This window comes from Geotrypetes seraphini, chromosome 3 (genome assembly GCF_902459505.1).
Source record: "Geotrypetes seraphini chromosome 3, aGeoSer1.1, whole genome shotgun sequence".
Taxonomy (NCBI): Eukaryota; Metazoa; Chordata; class Amphibia; order Gymnophiona; family Dermophiidae; genus Geotrypetes; species Geotrypetes seraphini.
The window spans coordinates 409,242,701-409,258,424 of NC_047086.1; the positions used below are offsets into that span (position 1 = coordinate 409,242,701).

The window sequence follows — 15,724 nt, forward strand, 5'->3', positions numbered from 1 at the left end:
TGCTGTTTAGTCCCCAAAAATAGCATTGCAGGACTGGCAACAGCAGGAAGAGGTTACAGGAAAGATGGCTGGAGTTTGGAAGGGGGTAAGGTGTTTTCAGTTGGGTTTTCCTTTTGGTTCAGCTACTAAGCCCTGGCTTTTCATTCTTACTCCTAGTGCTACAGGCTAGCTTTTGGGGTCTTTGGCCTGTGTAGCTGTGCAGGGCATCACCAATGAGGGGGTACTTCTATACTAGTGTTCCACCCCATATCCTTCCACTTAGGCCAGGAAAAGGGGAGAGTAGGGATATAATGGTGCTGGACAGAGAATGGAGGAGAAAGAAGGGGGTGTTTGGCAAAAGGAGAGAGTAAGAGGGATGTTGTGCTGGAGTCACCACTAATAAAGTGTGGGGGGGAGGCATTGTGCCAAAGTTGTTACCACCAAATGAGGTGCCAGTTTCCAGTTTTTCCAGTTCTCCATTGACCAAGCATTTACTCTGTAGCTGCTAGAGCTTTAGCAGGTGGGCTGCTGGGTCAATATGAATGCACATCTTTAGGTTCACTGATTGCCTTCTCAGCAACTGATTGCAGAGCTTTCAAGGTTTATGCATACAGGTGATGGAGCAGCTCACAGGGTCTTTCTGGAGGTAGAACTGCTATTGTATTTCAGTCTGTGAGTTCTAGATATGAACAGTGTCAGGGGATCTTGGAAGGGGGAATAGGAATATGATCCTGAAGGGTGGGCTCATTTTTTTAATGTACGAGTGAATCTGCAGAGGAAGTGTGAGGAATGGGTGTTCCTAGCCTGCAGGGGGAGGGCATTGACCAAGGCAGAGTGAGAGTGAACCCAATGGGAGAAAGAATTAGTAGGAGACAAGAAATAGAGAGCAGAGAAGTGTAGAATGAGGGGGGGGGTTGGAGAAGTACAGGGGGGGGTGGTATTAAGCATCCTACGCCAAAACAAAAGTCAATCTACACTGAAGTGAAAGAAAAACAGAATAAGAAGATAAGAGGAGGAAAAGGACATTAAGATTGAGGAAGGGACTGAGGGAGAAGTAGAGATGGTCTAAGGTGCACAGGTTTGTTAGGGCAGAAGGACTATTGAGGGGGAAGAATATGGGCAGTTATAGATGGACCAGGCGTAGCATGAGTGTGGTGTAGATGGTCTGGGATGGTAAACTGCGGCAATGGATTGGGGTTGGGGAGGAAGAGAGATCCCTAGCATTTCTTTTACCCACATGTCCTCCCTGAGTGGCACCACCTGATAAGCTTTTTATTTAAGGGCAGCCACAACCCACCATGCTTTAATTTCCTTAATGTGGATTTGTAGTGAGTCAAACACACTCAATCAGTTTGAAAAGTTGGCTCCTATGCCACGGGTGTCAAGCTATAAAAATTCTTCCCACAGGAATCTAGCTATAAATAAAATTGTGGAACACATAGACAAACGATTTAATGAGACGGAGTCAGCATGAGTTCAGCTGAGGGACATTTTGCCTCACAAATTTGCTGGACTTCTTTGAAGGTGTGAATAAACATGTGGATAAAGGTGCGCTGATTGATATAGTGTATCTAGATTTTCAGAAAGCTTTTGATAAAGTTCCTCATGAGAGGATCCTGAGAAAATTAAAGAGTCAGGGGATATGTGGCAAAGTTCAGTTGTGGATTAGGAATTGGTTAACGGATAGAAAACAGAGGGTAGGGTTAAATGGTCATTTTTCTCAGTGGAGGAGAGTAAACAGTGGAGTGCCACAGGGGTCTGTACTGGGACCAGTGCTATTTAACTTATTTATAAATGATCTGGAAATTGGAACAATGAGTGAGGTGATTAAATTTGCAGATGACACGAAACTGTTCAAAGTTGTTAAAACGCATGCAGATTGTGAAAAACTGCAGGCGAACCTTAGGAAATTGGAAGACTGGGGGTCCAAATGGCAGATGAAATTTAATATGGACAAATGCAAAGTGATGCACATTGGGAAGAATAACTGGAATCACAGTTACCAGATGCTAGGGTCCACCATGGAGGTTAGCGCCAAGAAAAAGATCAGGGTGTCATAAGAACTGCCGCTGCTAGGTCAGACCAGTGGTCCATCACGCCCAGCAGTCCGCTCATGTGGCGGCCCTCAGGCGCCCTAACTTAGACCAGCCCTACCTGAGTACGTTCTGGTTCAGCAGGAACTTGTCTAACTTTGTCTTGAATCCCTGGAGGGTGTTTTCCCCTATGAAAGACTCTGGAAGAGCGCTCCAGTTCTCTACCACTCTCTGGGTGAAGAAGAACTTCCTTACATTCTTACGGAATCTATCCCCTTTCAATTGTAGAGAGTGCCCTCTCGTTCTCCTTACCTTGGAGAGGGTGAACAACCCATCCCTATCCACTAAGTCTATCCCCTTCAGTATCTTCAATGTTTCAATCATGTCTCCTCTCAATCTCCTCTGTTTGAGGGAGAAAAGGCCCAGTTTCTCTAATCTTTCACTATACGGCAACTCCTCCAGCCCCTTAACCATCTTAGTCGCCCTTCTCTGGACCCTTTCAAATAGCATCATATCCTTCTTCATGTACGGCGACCAATGCTGGATGCAGTACTCCAGATGAGGGCGCTTCATGGCCCGGTACAGCGGCATGATAACCTTCTCCGAACTGTTCGTAATCCCCTTCTTAATCATTCCTAGCATTCTGTTCGCCCTTTTCGCTGCCACCGCACATTGCACTGATGGCTTCATCGACTTGTCGATCATAACTCCCAAGTCTCTTTCCTGGGAGATCTCTCCAAGTACCGCCCCAGACATCCTGTATTTGTGCATGAGATTTTTGTTGCCGACATGCATCACTTTACACTTATCCACATTGAACCTCATCTGCCATGTCGATGCCCATTCCTCGAGCTTGATTATGTCTCGTTGCAGATCTTCACAATCCCCCTGTGTCTTCACTACTCTGAACAACTTTGTATCGTCCGCAAATTTAATCACCTCACTCATCGTACCTATGTCCAGATCATTTATAAAGATGTTGAAAAGCATGGGTCCAAGCACTGAGCCCTGCGGCACCCCACTGGTGATGCTCTTCCAGTCCGAGTATTGTCCATTTACCCCCACTCTCTGTTTCCTATGCTCCAACCAGTTTTTAATCCACGTGAGTATTTCACCCTTGATTCCATGGCTCGCAATTTTCCGAAGTAGTCATTCATATGGAACCTTGTCAAATGCCTTCTGAAAATCCAGATATACAATGTCGACCGGGTCGCCCTTGTCTATCTGCCTGTTTTTAATCCCTCGAAGAAGTGCAGCAAGTTTGTCAAACAAGATCTGCATTTGCTGAAAAAATGCTGGCTGGTCCTCATCAGACTGTGTCTGTCAAGGTGATCAATGATGTGGTCCTTTATCAGCGCCTCTACCATCTTTCCTGGTACTGAGGCCAGACTCAGCGGTCTATAGTTTCCCGGATCTCCCCTCGAACCTTTTTTGAAGATCAGCGTAACATTCACCACCTTCCAGTCTTCCGGAATCTTTTCCAATTTGATCGACAAATTGGCTATTAGTTGAAGCAGTTCAGCTATAGTCCCTTTCAGTTCCTTGATGACCTTTGGATGGATACCATCTGGTCCCAGGGATTTATCGCTCTTAAGCCTATTGATCTGCCTGTATACCTCTTCTAGACTAACCGTCAACCTTGTCAGTTTCCTGTCTTTGTTTCCAGCATATAGCCTGATCAGTTCCAGTATGTTGTGTATATCCTCTTCAGTAAATACAGATGCAAAAAAATGTGTTCAGTTTGTCGGCGATTGCTTTGTCCTCCTTTAGCACTCCCTTTATTCCAAGGTCATCCAACGCGGGTCATTTCTCCTTAATATATCGAAAGAATGGCTTGAACTTTTTTGCCTCCTTGGCTATTTTTTCCTCGTAGTCTTTATTAGCCCCTTTTACCGCCTTATGGCACCTACGTTGATGTTGTTTATGCTTATTACAGTTTCCATTCCTTAAACAAAGTTTTCTTGTCTCTGATCACTTCCTACACCTCTACAGTGCGCCACGACGGTTCCTTGTTCTTTTTCTTCTTGGAACCCTTGTTGATACTCGGTATATATAGATTTTGCACCTCAGTGACTGTGTCCTTAAAAAGGGACCAAGCTTGCACTAGCTTATCCTCTTCTTAATCTTCTTCCCCACTATGAGTCTCATCCCTTCGTAATTTCCTTTTCGGAAGTTCAGTGCTGTGGCCGTCGTTCTGGACCGATGTTTCGCCCCTGCGTCCAGGTTGAAGCGGATCATGTTGTGATCGCTGTTTCCCAATGTCCCTTCTACTTCTACACCTTGTGCCGGTCCTCGCAGTCCTTTTAGTATTAAGTCCAGAATTGCATTTCCTCTTGTATTTTCCTTGATAAGTTGTTCCAGGAAGCAATCGCCTACAGCAGGGGTGCCCACACTTTTTGGGCTTGCGAGCTACTTTTAAAATGACCAAGTCAAAATGATCTACCAACAATAAAATTTAAAAAAAAACCACAAAACACACTGAAAGGCAGAGAAAATGTTAAGGCAGATGACTCTATGCAATGTCATCTCAATAACAACCATACAAAAATAGACAAATATACCTCCTCCCTTTTTACTAAACCACATAGCAGTTTTTAGCACAGAGAGTTGCGCTGGATGCCCCACGCTGCTCTCGACGCTCATAGGCTCCCTGCGCTAAAAACCGCTATTGCGGTTTAGTAAAAGGGAGCCATAGTGCAAAATATAGACAGCAGATATAAATTCTCAAAACATACACATTTTGATCTCTAAATTGAAAATAAAATCATTTTTCCTACTTTTGTTTGGTGATTTCATAAGTCTCTGGTTGCACTTTCTTCTTCTGACTTCTTCTCACTTCACTCTGGCTGCACTTCTTCTGACATCTTCTGATTTCAGCCCACTCCTGCAGCCAATATTTCTTCCCTTCTTTCAGCCTCCTATATGCTTTCTCTCTTCCAGACCTCATTCTCTCCCCCAACCCGGGATGGGCTCCGCGATCGACTGGCGTTGCCTTCCCGATCGACCGGTTGATCACGATCGATGTATTGGGCACCCCTGGCCTACAGCATCCAGGAACTTGGTCTCCCTAGTGCAGCCTGAGGTGCCTAGGTTCCAGTCTATCCCCGGATAGTTGAAGTCACCCATGATAACTGCGTTGCCTCTCTTGCAGTTGCGTTTAATCTCGTCTGTCATTTCTCCATCAATTTTTTCGGACTGCCCTGGGGGTCGGTAGCAGATGCCGATCTTCATTTCTAGTCTATTTGTTCCTGAAATTTTGACCCATAGAGACTCTAACCTTTTCATCTGTTGAAGCGTGTTCTCTCCGGTAGATTCAATTCCCTCTTTGACATATACGGCAATGCCCCCACCTTTTTGAGCCACTCTGTCTCTGTGGTATAGTTTGTATCCCGGTAGCACAGTGTCCTAGACGTTTTCCTCAGTCCACCATGTTTCCGTGATGCCGATGATGTCCACGTTATCTTTTTGTGCCTAGTTTCTAATTCACCCTTCTTATTCCTTAGGCTCCTTGCGTTCGTGTACATACACTTGATTTTGCAGCCTGTTCCTTTCTTGCATTTTCTTCCCTCTTGTGTCCCTTTCGATCTGTCTTGTCTATGATCTGGTGAGTCTTCCCTTCCATCTTCCTGCACGGTATCCTCCTGGTATACTAGTTCCCGAACCATCGACTCTCTCTCTCGGTCGACTGTTGGATTTCTCCTTCTTCCTAGTTTAAAAAATTCTCAACTTCTCTCTTGATGTTGCTTGCAAGTAGCTTCGTTCCGTCTCTGCTGAAGTGGAGTTCATCCATCCTGAATAGCTTACTCTTCCCCCAGAACGTCGTCTAGTTGTGCACAAAGTGGAATCCTTCTTCCTCACACCAGCACCGCATCCACGTGTTGACTGCTTGTAGCTCCATCTGCCTCTTTTCGTCGGCCCTGGGTACTGCCAGGATCTCCGAGAATGCTATCCTCTGTGTTCTGGTCTTCAGCTTCCTTCCTAGCATCCGGAACTGGTCCTTCAGTACTTCCCTGTTGTCCCAATGAATACAAAAATACAAGATGTCCGGGGTGGTACTTGGAGAGACCGTCCAGGAAAGAGACTTGGGAGTACTGGTCGATAAGTCAATGAAGCCATCTGCTCAATGAGCGGCGGCGGCGAAAAGGGCAAACAGAATGCTAGGAATGATTAAGAAGGGGATCACAAACAGATCAGAGAAGGTTATTATGCCGCTGTACCGGGTCATGGTATGCCCTCACCTGGAATACTGTGTCCAGCACTGGTCGCCGTAAATGAAGAAGGAGACGGTACTACTCGAAAGGGTCCAGAGAAGAGCAACTAAAATGGTTAAGGGGTTGGAGGAATTGCCGTACAATGAGAGATTAGAGAAGCTGGGCCTATTCTCCCTTGAAAAGAGGAGACTGAGAGGGGACATGATCGAAATATTCAAGATAATGAAGGGTTAATAGACTTAGTAGATAAAGACAGGTTGTTCACTCTCTCCAAGATAGAGAGAACGAGAGGGTACTCTCTAAAGATAAAAGGGGATAGATTCCATACAAATGTAAGGAAGTTCTTCTTCACCCAGAGAGTGGTAGAGAACTGGAATGCTCTACCGGAGTCTGTTATAAGGGAAAACACCCTCCAGGGATTCAAGACAAGGTGGAACCAGAACAAACGCAGGTAGGGTTGGTCTCGGTTAGGGCACTGGTCTTTGACCTGGGGGCCACCGCGTGAGCGGACTGCTGGGCGCGATGGATCACTGGTCTGACCCAGCAGTGGCAATTCTTATGTTCTTATAGCGCATTGCAGTAGTCCATGCATGAGAGGACAAGGGCATAGAGTAGTTGGGTGAAGTCAGATTCAGAAAAGTGTTCCTTATTTTTTGGAGTTGTTGCAAGTAGTAGAATGAGGAAGATACCATCTGAGTAATATGGTTGGAAAGTGATAGGTTGGAGTCAAGTAGTATTCATAGGCTGCGTACTTAGTTCTTTGCAGTTATGCTAGTTGAGTTCCATTGCAGGGAGGGACAGGTGCAGTTGCAGTGCTCTTTGCAGATCCAAAGGAGTTCTGTTTTTTGGTGTTTAGTTGTAATTTGTTGAGGGACATCATGCTTTTGATTTCCAAGAGGCAGTTTAGGAGTTTCATGATCTGGGAGTCGCAAGTTTCTCCTAGCGGTAGATGTGTTATCTGCAATGGAGTGAATTTGTATTTGGTATTTGTGGGCTATGTCTAGGACAGGTCTAATGTAGAGATTGAATAATAGGGTGTTAGTAGAGCCCCCTGTGGAGCACTGTATTTAATTGTTTTTGGTTTCGATAGCACATTGTTGAAAAGTACGTTTTGGAATCTATTATTCAGGAAGGAGGTGAACCATCATAATGCAGTGTCTAGGATTCTAATTTCAGAGAGCCGAGCAATGAGGAGAGGATGGTTAAAAGAGTCGATTGTCCGCTGAGATCTAATAACACATAAGGACGGTTTCAGTATTGTGGAATTTCCTGAATCCCATTTGGAAGATGGATAGGGCTCCTTGTTTGTCAATGAAGGGGATGGAACTCCTCTTGTATGAGGAAAGACTAAAAAGGTTAGGGCTCTTCAGTTTGGAAAAGAGATGGCTAAGGGGAGATAGGATTGAAGTCTACAAAATCCTGAGTGGAGTAGAACGGGTACAAGTGGATTGATTTTTCACTCCGTCAAAAATTACAATGACTAGATGATACTCGATGAAGTTACAGGGAATTACTTTTAAAACCAATAGGAGGAAATATTTTTTTCACTCAGAGAACAGTTAACCTCTGGAATGCATTGCCAGAGGTTGTGGTAAGAGTGGACAGCGAAGCTGGTTTTAAGAAAGGTTTGGACAATTTTCTGGAAGAAAAGCCTCTGGTCTGTTATTGAGAAAGACATGGGGGAAGCTTGAGTTTTGGCGAGGTTCTAGTGACTTGGATTGGCCACCGTGAGAACAGGCTACTGGGCTTGATGACCATTGGTCTGACCCAGTAAGGCCATTCTTATGTTCTTATAAAATTTCCCACACAGGCATTTAGCTATACCTTCCCCACCCCATGAGTCTATCTATAAAATTCTCCCTCCCTTCCCCCCCCATCCTCCATAGGAGTCTAGCTGTAACCTATAGCTCAATTGTTGCAAAGCAAAGGTTGGTCTCTCTGGTTAATCCCATGATGACTTTTTAAAATATTAATCCTGACACACAGCTGACTTAGTTCCATATTACTGTTCCCTTTCGCTAAACTTCCTCCGCCTTTGCTGTGTGGAGAAAATTTGTAAACCTCTGTAGTCTCTCTCAAACATTCCCAAACAAAACCAAACCTCTGCATTAGGTTCTCCTTTATTAAAGTGCCCCTTTAAACCCCTGGGGCTAAAAAAGGAACAAAGGAGGGAAGATTTTACTTGTGCTTCTATGGCAGAATCCTCCCAAAATGATCTCCCCTGAGGTGAGCACCAGACACTCTTAACGTCCCATTTTAGACAGAACCCCTCCCCCAGAATGTCCCTTCCTCCAAAGGGGATCTGAAGTATCTCTGGACTCTCACTTCCAGCACAGCCTCTCTCTGAAGTCACTGGTGTCATTGGTAAGGAGAAGTAGTCATTTGAGATGAGCTACTGGGTTTGGTAAGGTTTTGTTTAGGGACAGCTCACCTCAATGCTTATTCTGGAGGGGAAATCAGGCCGCTGATTTGTTCGTGCACATTGGAGCAGATACTTGTGAGCGCTCTTCACTTTCCCTTTCACTAGTAACCACCTGATAGACTCAGGAACCCACCTGATAAAAACATCAGAATCCTGTCAGCCAGTTAGCACACTACCACAATATGACTTCCATTCAGTTTAGAAAAGCGCGAGACAGTTTACAGATAACACATATAAAATTACAAATATACGTCACATGTAAAATATCCCATCTATCCATTAGTTTAGAAACAGAAAATGCAAACTTATTCATTGCTAGTGAACTTGCCAATAGCCATAATTAAAGCTTTCCAAGAAACTCCAGAACCTGGCTGCCAGATTAGCAACTGAGTGTGAGATCCCTGACAGCATCACTCACAGTCATGTGACTTCTATTTTGACTTGGAAGATGCTTTTCTTCTTTACTTCCTTCCTCAATATGCATTGGAAGTTGTAGTGGGGCAATTTGACAAATTAAACAGTCTGGACCGGATGTTTTTCTCCTTGTGACCTGGGTTGGCCACTGTTGGAAACAGGATACTGAGTTTGATGGACCTTTAGCCAATTCTTATGTTCTTATTTCATGATTTGTAATTTAGGCAGAATGTCTAGCTGTTCCAGAGGAGCAGCAAATAAGAACTTAACCCCTTCCATCCTAGAAATGACGCCCAAAGATAGACACACAGTTGAGCATGCGGTTATAGAATAGGGGCATCTTTGTGCATAAACTAATTGGTTCAGTTGGTGCTTAATTGCCAATAGCTGTCACTAATTGACATTGATTAGTAGTTACACTCCTATTTATAAATAGGCTCATAATCCAAAAACACAGATGTCCAAAAAGCATCTTAAATTGGCACTTGGACGTTCTAATCACCAGGACTTCCAAGTGCCATTCGAAAGGGTCTTTCTATACATCTGGTGAGATGTTGCAGTCTTTGTGTGTCCAGAGCACGAGATGGGCGTGGTGGAGGCGTGGTATGGGTGGGCTCAAGAGCAGGTTAGACATGGACGTCTTGCAGGGATAAACATTTTGCAAGACATCCTAGACGGAACTTATACGTTTTAGAAGGTGCCCAAACTGACCAAATGACTACTGCATCCATCAAGATAAGACACTCCCACACTCCCCCCCAGTGCTCACTGACCCCTTTCCAGTAGAGAATGGCACGGCTGCAAAATTCATCACCGTTTCCGTCCCCATGGATAACCGCAGGAAACCATCAGAGTGGCCCAACCACTGACCCTCAAGCCTTGCACTGAAGAATGCTGGTGTAGAAGGACTGAGGTTGAGATAGACACTAAAGAATAACACACAATTGTTTCCCACAGTTATCTGCGAGGACAGGAATGTCACTGTCACTCTTTACATGAACAAAAAGGTACATACCTGTCTCTAAAACAGCAGTATCTGGTACGGGGAAGCCTAGTAGAGCTGCACACAGGTGTCTTATGTAGCCTGGTGGGTGGGCTAGTGAACCATAGAGAGGAGGACCCAGGCCCGTAAGCCACTCTAACCACTACATCTATGGTAGAACATGTGAGCCCACCCAAAACCTACTATACTGGCATATAGGTGCCACCTGCAGCCATAAGTGCTATTGGGGTGGTACACTGGAGGGTATAGTAGGTTGGGGGGCTCACCCTAAATTATAAGGGGGTTATGGTGAGATATACAGCTGGCAACCTTTATGTGAAGTTCACAGCAGTGGCCTCTAAGGTGTCCCATTGCTCTGTTGGGATGTCTATGTGGCCAGCCAATTACTATGCTCCCATGTCCGAATGGTCTGCATTAGATGTCCCAGTGGCTAAGACGTCTTAAGTAGACAATTTTTAAAATATATATATATTTGGATGTCCAGCAGTTTGCCATTCGAAAATGGCCATTTTTGTTCTTCCAACTTTGGATGTTCCAAGTTTCAAGTTTATTAAAATTTTGATATACCACCTTAACATTTATTTCAAGGTGGTTATACATTTAAAAATAGGGTAGAAGCATATAATATAAATTTAACATAACTTTAACAAAATAAACATACACGATTAGATAAAAACAATGACATACACGACTGGACAAACGGGTACGAGTGGAAAAGAAGGGGAGAACTACAATGCTGAAAGAAAAGCACAGTTACTTACCGTAACAGGTGTTATCCAGGGACAGCAGGCAGATATTCTTGACTGATGGGTGACGGCACCGACGGAGCCCCGGTACGGACAATTTTAGAGTGATTGCACTCTAAGAACTTTAGAAAGTTCTAGCTAGGCCGCACCGCGCGTGCGCGAGTGCCTTCCCGCCCGACAGAGGCGCGCGGTCCCCAGTTAGGATAAGCCAGCTAAGAAGCCAACCCGGGGAGGTGGGTGGGACACAAGAATATCTGCCTGCTGTCCCTGGATAACACCTGTTACGGTAAGTAACTGTGCTTTATCCCAGGACAAGCAGGCAGCATATTCTTGACTGATGGGTGACCTCCAAGCTAACAAAAAGAGGGATGGAGGGAAGGTTGGCCATTAGGAAAACAAATGTTGCAAAACAGATTGGCCGAAGTGTCCATCCCATCTGGAGAAAGCATCCAGACAATAATGAGATGTAAAAGTATGAACTGAGGACCAAGTAGCAGCCTTGCAGATTTCCTCAATAGGAGTGGAACGGAGGAAAGCTACAGATGCTGCCATAGCTCTAACTCTATGGGCCGTGACAGAACCTTCCAGTGTCAGTCCGGACTGAGCATAACAGAATGAAATGCACGCTGCAAGCCAATTGGATAACGTGTGTTTAGAAACAGGATGTCCCAATTTATTCGGATCAAAGGACAGAAAGAGTTGGGGAGTTGATCTGTGGGGCTTAGTACGCTCCAACTAGTAAGCTAAAGCCCGCTTACAGTCCAAAGTATGCAAAGCCTGTTCACCAGAATGAGAATGAGGTTTTGGAAAGAATACAGGCAGAACAATTGATTGGTTGAGATGAAATTCAGAGACAACCTTAGGGAGAAACTTTTGTCTGGGTACGCAGAACCACCTTGTCGTGATGAAAGACTGTAAAAGGAGGATCCGCAACTAGTGCATGCAGCTCACTGACCCTCCTGGCAGAGGTAAGAGCAATAAGGAAGACCACTTTCCAAGTGAGAAACTTGAAAGGAGCTGTAGCTAAAGGTTCAAATGGAGGCTTTATTAAGGCGGAAAGAACCACATTGAGATCCCAGACAACAGGAGGAGGCTTAAGAGGTGGTTTCACATTGAAAAGACCCCGCATGAATCTGGAAACCAAAGGATGAGCTGAGAGAAGTTTACCATGAACTGGCTCATGAAAAGCAGCAATAGCGCTGAGGTGGACTCTGATGGAAGTAGACTTGAGACCAGAGTCAGACAAAGAAAGAAGATAATCTAACAAGGTCTCCACTGCAAGGGAAGTGGGATCATGATGATGAAGAAGACACCAGGAAGAAAACCGTGGCAGGTTTCCTGGAGGCATCCAGAATAGAACGAACGGGCTGAGACAAAAGAGTATCATTTGAAGTCAGCCCGAGAGATACCAAGCTGTCAGGTGCAGAGACTGGAGGTTGGGATGCAGAAGGGCCTACTGATGCTGGGTAAGCAGAGAAGGAAACAATGGAAGAAGAATAGGCTCCCTGGAACTGAGTTGAAGTAGAAGGGAGAACCAATGTTGCCTGGGCCACCGTGGAGCAATTAGAATCATGGTGGCTTGTTCCCTCTTGAGCTTGAACAAGGTCCGGAGCATGAGAGGCAGAGGAGGGAAAGCATACAGGAACAGATTGGACCAATCCAGAAGAAATGCATCCGCTGCCAGACGGTGAGGAGAGTAGAGTCTGGAGCAGAAGAGGGGCAGCTGATGATTGTGAGGAGCTGCAAAGAGGTCTACTTGAGGAGTGCCCCATTGAGCGAAAATGGACTGGAGAGTCAAAGGATCGAGAGTCCACTCGTGAGGCTGGAGAATCCTGCTGAGATTGTCCGCTAAGGAATGCTGCTCTCCCTGAATGTAGACAGCCTTCAGGAATAATTGGTGATCTGTCGCCCAAGACCAAATCTTCTGGGCTTCCTGACACAAGAGGCGAGAGCCTGTCCCACCCTGTTTGTTGATGTAGTACATTGCCACTTGATTGTCTGTGCACAGTAGGAGAACTTGAGGAAAGAGAAGATGTTGGAAAGCCTTGAGAGCATAAAACATCGCTCTGAGTTCCAGGAAATTGATGTGATGCTTCTTTTCCTGGACTGTCCAAAGGCCTTGAGTTTGGAACTCGTTCAAATGAGCTCCCCAGGCATAAGGGGAGGCGTTGGTGGTGATGACCAGTTGATGAGGAGGTAGATGGAACAGAAGACCTCTGGAGAGATTTGAGGATATCAACCACCATTGTAGAGATTGACGAAGAGATGATGTCACAAATATGTGTCGTGAGCAATGATCCGTCGCTTGGGACCACTGGGTAGCTAGGGTCCATTGAGGAGTGCGCAGGTGAAGACGTGCAAAGGGGGTGACATGAACTGTCGAGGCCATGTGACTCAAGAGTATCATCATGTGCTTGGCAGAGATGGAGTGTAGTGGAAGCACCTGCTGGCATAGAGATTGAAGAGTTTGAAGACGGTTGGACGGCAGGAATGCTCTCATGAGGACTGTGTCCAGGACCGCTCCTATGAACTGAAGTCTCTGAGTAGGGATGAGATGTGATTTGGGTAGATTGATCTCGAACCCCAGAAGCTGTAGAAAAAGGATGGTCTGGTTGGTGGCAAGGAGCACTGCCTGAGAGGAAGTGGCTTTGATTAACCAGTCGTCCAGGTGAGGAAAGACCTGAAGGTGATGCGAGCGTAGAAAAGCAGCCACCACAATGAGACATTTGGTGAACACTCTGGGAGAGGAGGCAAGGCCGAAGGGTAGCACCTTGTACTGGTAATGACAGTGATTGATCATGAACTGGAGGTACTGTCTGGAGGCCAGATTGACCGGTATGTGAGTGTATGCCTCTTTGAGATCGAGGGAGCATAGTCAGTCGCCTTGATTGAGAAGAGGGTAAAGAGTGGCCAGAGAAAGCATTCTGAACTTTTCTTTGACCAAGCATTTGTTGAGATCGCGAAGATCTAAAATGGTCTGAGATCCCCTGTTTTTTTGAGGACAAGAAAGTAACGGGAGTAGAATCCTTGCCCCTTCTGATCTAGAGGAACTTCCTCTATTGCGTTCAGAAGGAGGAGGGATTGAACCTCCTGAAGCAGGAGGGAAGATTGAGGAGTGTTCAAAGCAGACTCTTTTGGCAGACTTTGGGCAGGAAGAGTCTGAAAGTTGAGAGAGTAGCTGTGGCGGATGATGTTGAGGACCCATTGATCCGAGGTGATGATCTCCCAACGGCTGATGAAGAAAGTAAGACGACCTCCTATGGGTTGAGGAAGGTGGGCAGATGGTAGAAAACTGGCTATGCCCTGGAGAACGAAGTCAAAAGGGCTGGGTAGACTTCTGTTGCGGAGGTGGCTTCGCTTGTTGCTGCTGTGGTGGCCTAGGGGTTTGTTGTTGTTGCTGACGTTGATGCCTAGGTTGTTGAGGAGCTGGTGGTAAAGGGCGAGCCACATAGCGGCGTTGATAGGCCGATTGTTGCCTAAAAGGCCGGGTAGGTGGAGTCTTCTTCTTGGTTTTCAGAAGAGTATCCCATCGAGTCTCATGGGCGGATAGTTTTTGGGTGGTAGAGTCCATGGATTCGCCAAAGAGTTCATCCCCCAGGCATGGAGCATTAGCCAGGTGATCTTGATGGTTGACATCAAGCTCCGACACTCTGAGCCAAGCTAGACGACGCATGGCTACAGACATGGCCGTGGCTCTGGTGGTAAGTTCGAACGTGTCATAAATTGAACGGACCAGTAACTTACGAAGCTGGAGGAGAGAGGAAGAACCCTGGTGAAAAGCAGGTCTCTTGCGGTCAGGGAGGTATTTTTCAAAGGAAGTCATGGTGATGAGATGCTTGAGGTAAAAGGAAAAATGAAAAGCATAATTACCCGACCTGTTAGCCAGCATAGCATTCTGGTATAATCTTTTGCCAAATTTATCCATGGCCTTTCCTTCTCTGCCAGGAGGGATGGAAGCGTACACACTAGCTCCTGCAGACTTTTTAAGCGTAGATTCCACCAAAAGAGACTCGTGTGGAAGCTGCGGCTTATCAAAGCCAGGTATAGGGATGACTTTATATAAAGAATCTAATTTACGAGGGGCTCCTGGTATGGTCAAAGGAGTCTCAAGATTTTTATAAAAGGTTTCTCTCAAGATATCATGGAGGGGTAATTTGAGAAATTCCTTTGGAGGCTGGTCAAAGTCCAGTGCATCAAGGAACGCTTTGGACTTCTTGGACTCAGCCTCCAAAGGAATAGAAAGAGATTCACACATCTCTTTCAAGAAAGAAGTGAAAGAGGCAGAATCTGGCTTAGAGGATGGATCTGGAACAGAAGGATCCTCATCAGCCGATGAACACTCACCCTCAGAGAGAAGAGGCTCTTCGGAGTCACCCCACAGATCAGGGTCCCTAATTTGGGAACTGCGATCCCGAGACTCCGGTGTGGAAGGTTCAAGGTGCCGGGATTTGCGTACCGACTTACCCGACCTCAAGGAAGCAGTGCCAGGAGAAGTTAAAGGCTGTATCGGTGCCGAAGTTTGAACAGCCTGATGCAGCGCTCTCGGCTCCGGTGCCAGAACTGGCATGGAGACTGAGGACGCCGAATGAACCGGTACCAATAAGGTGGAAGTAGACAATAGAGGCTGCCCCACCGTCGGTACCGGAGGCTCAGACCGGACCGGGACTGGAAGGTTTGGTGCCAATAGAGCAGGAAGGAGCTGTTGCAACTGCTCTTTAAGCTGCACCTGGAGGACAGCTGCAATTCGGTTGTCCAGCGAAGGCACCGGTACCGCTTTTTTCTTCTGTGGTACCTGCGGTGCCGCTCGACGCCCCAAGGATGAGGATCCCGAGGTCGAGGGACTCACCTCAATAGGGGCGGAGCGCTTCCGCGGGCGCCTCGTGGTCGGCAGGACTGGGCTTGCTGCCACAGAGACC

At 46.2% G+C, this 15,724-nt stretch overlaps 1 protein-coding gene across 2 annotated transcripts in view; it reads right to left on the minus strand.

Moving 5' to 3' along the window:
• Nucleotides 1–15,724, minus strand: part of SLC22A7 (solute carrier family 22 member 7) — a 132,303-nt gene that overhangs the window by 57,422 nt on the left and 59,157 nt on the right. Inside the window, exon 5 of one of the 2 annotated variants that reach the window (XM_033935775.1) lies at nt 8,655–8,778. The exons of the other annotated variant lie outside the window; for it this stretch is intronic. Coding sequence (XP_033791666.1) covers nt 8,655–8,778 — 124 coding nt within the window. The remainder of the gene's footprint in view (nt 1–8,654; nt 8,779–15,724) is intronic. 2 annotated transcript variants of the gene reach the window in all.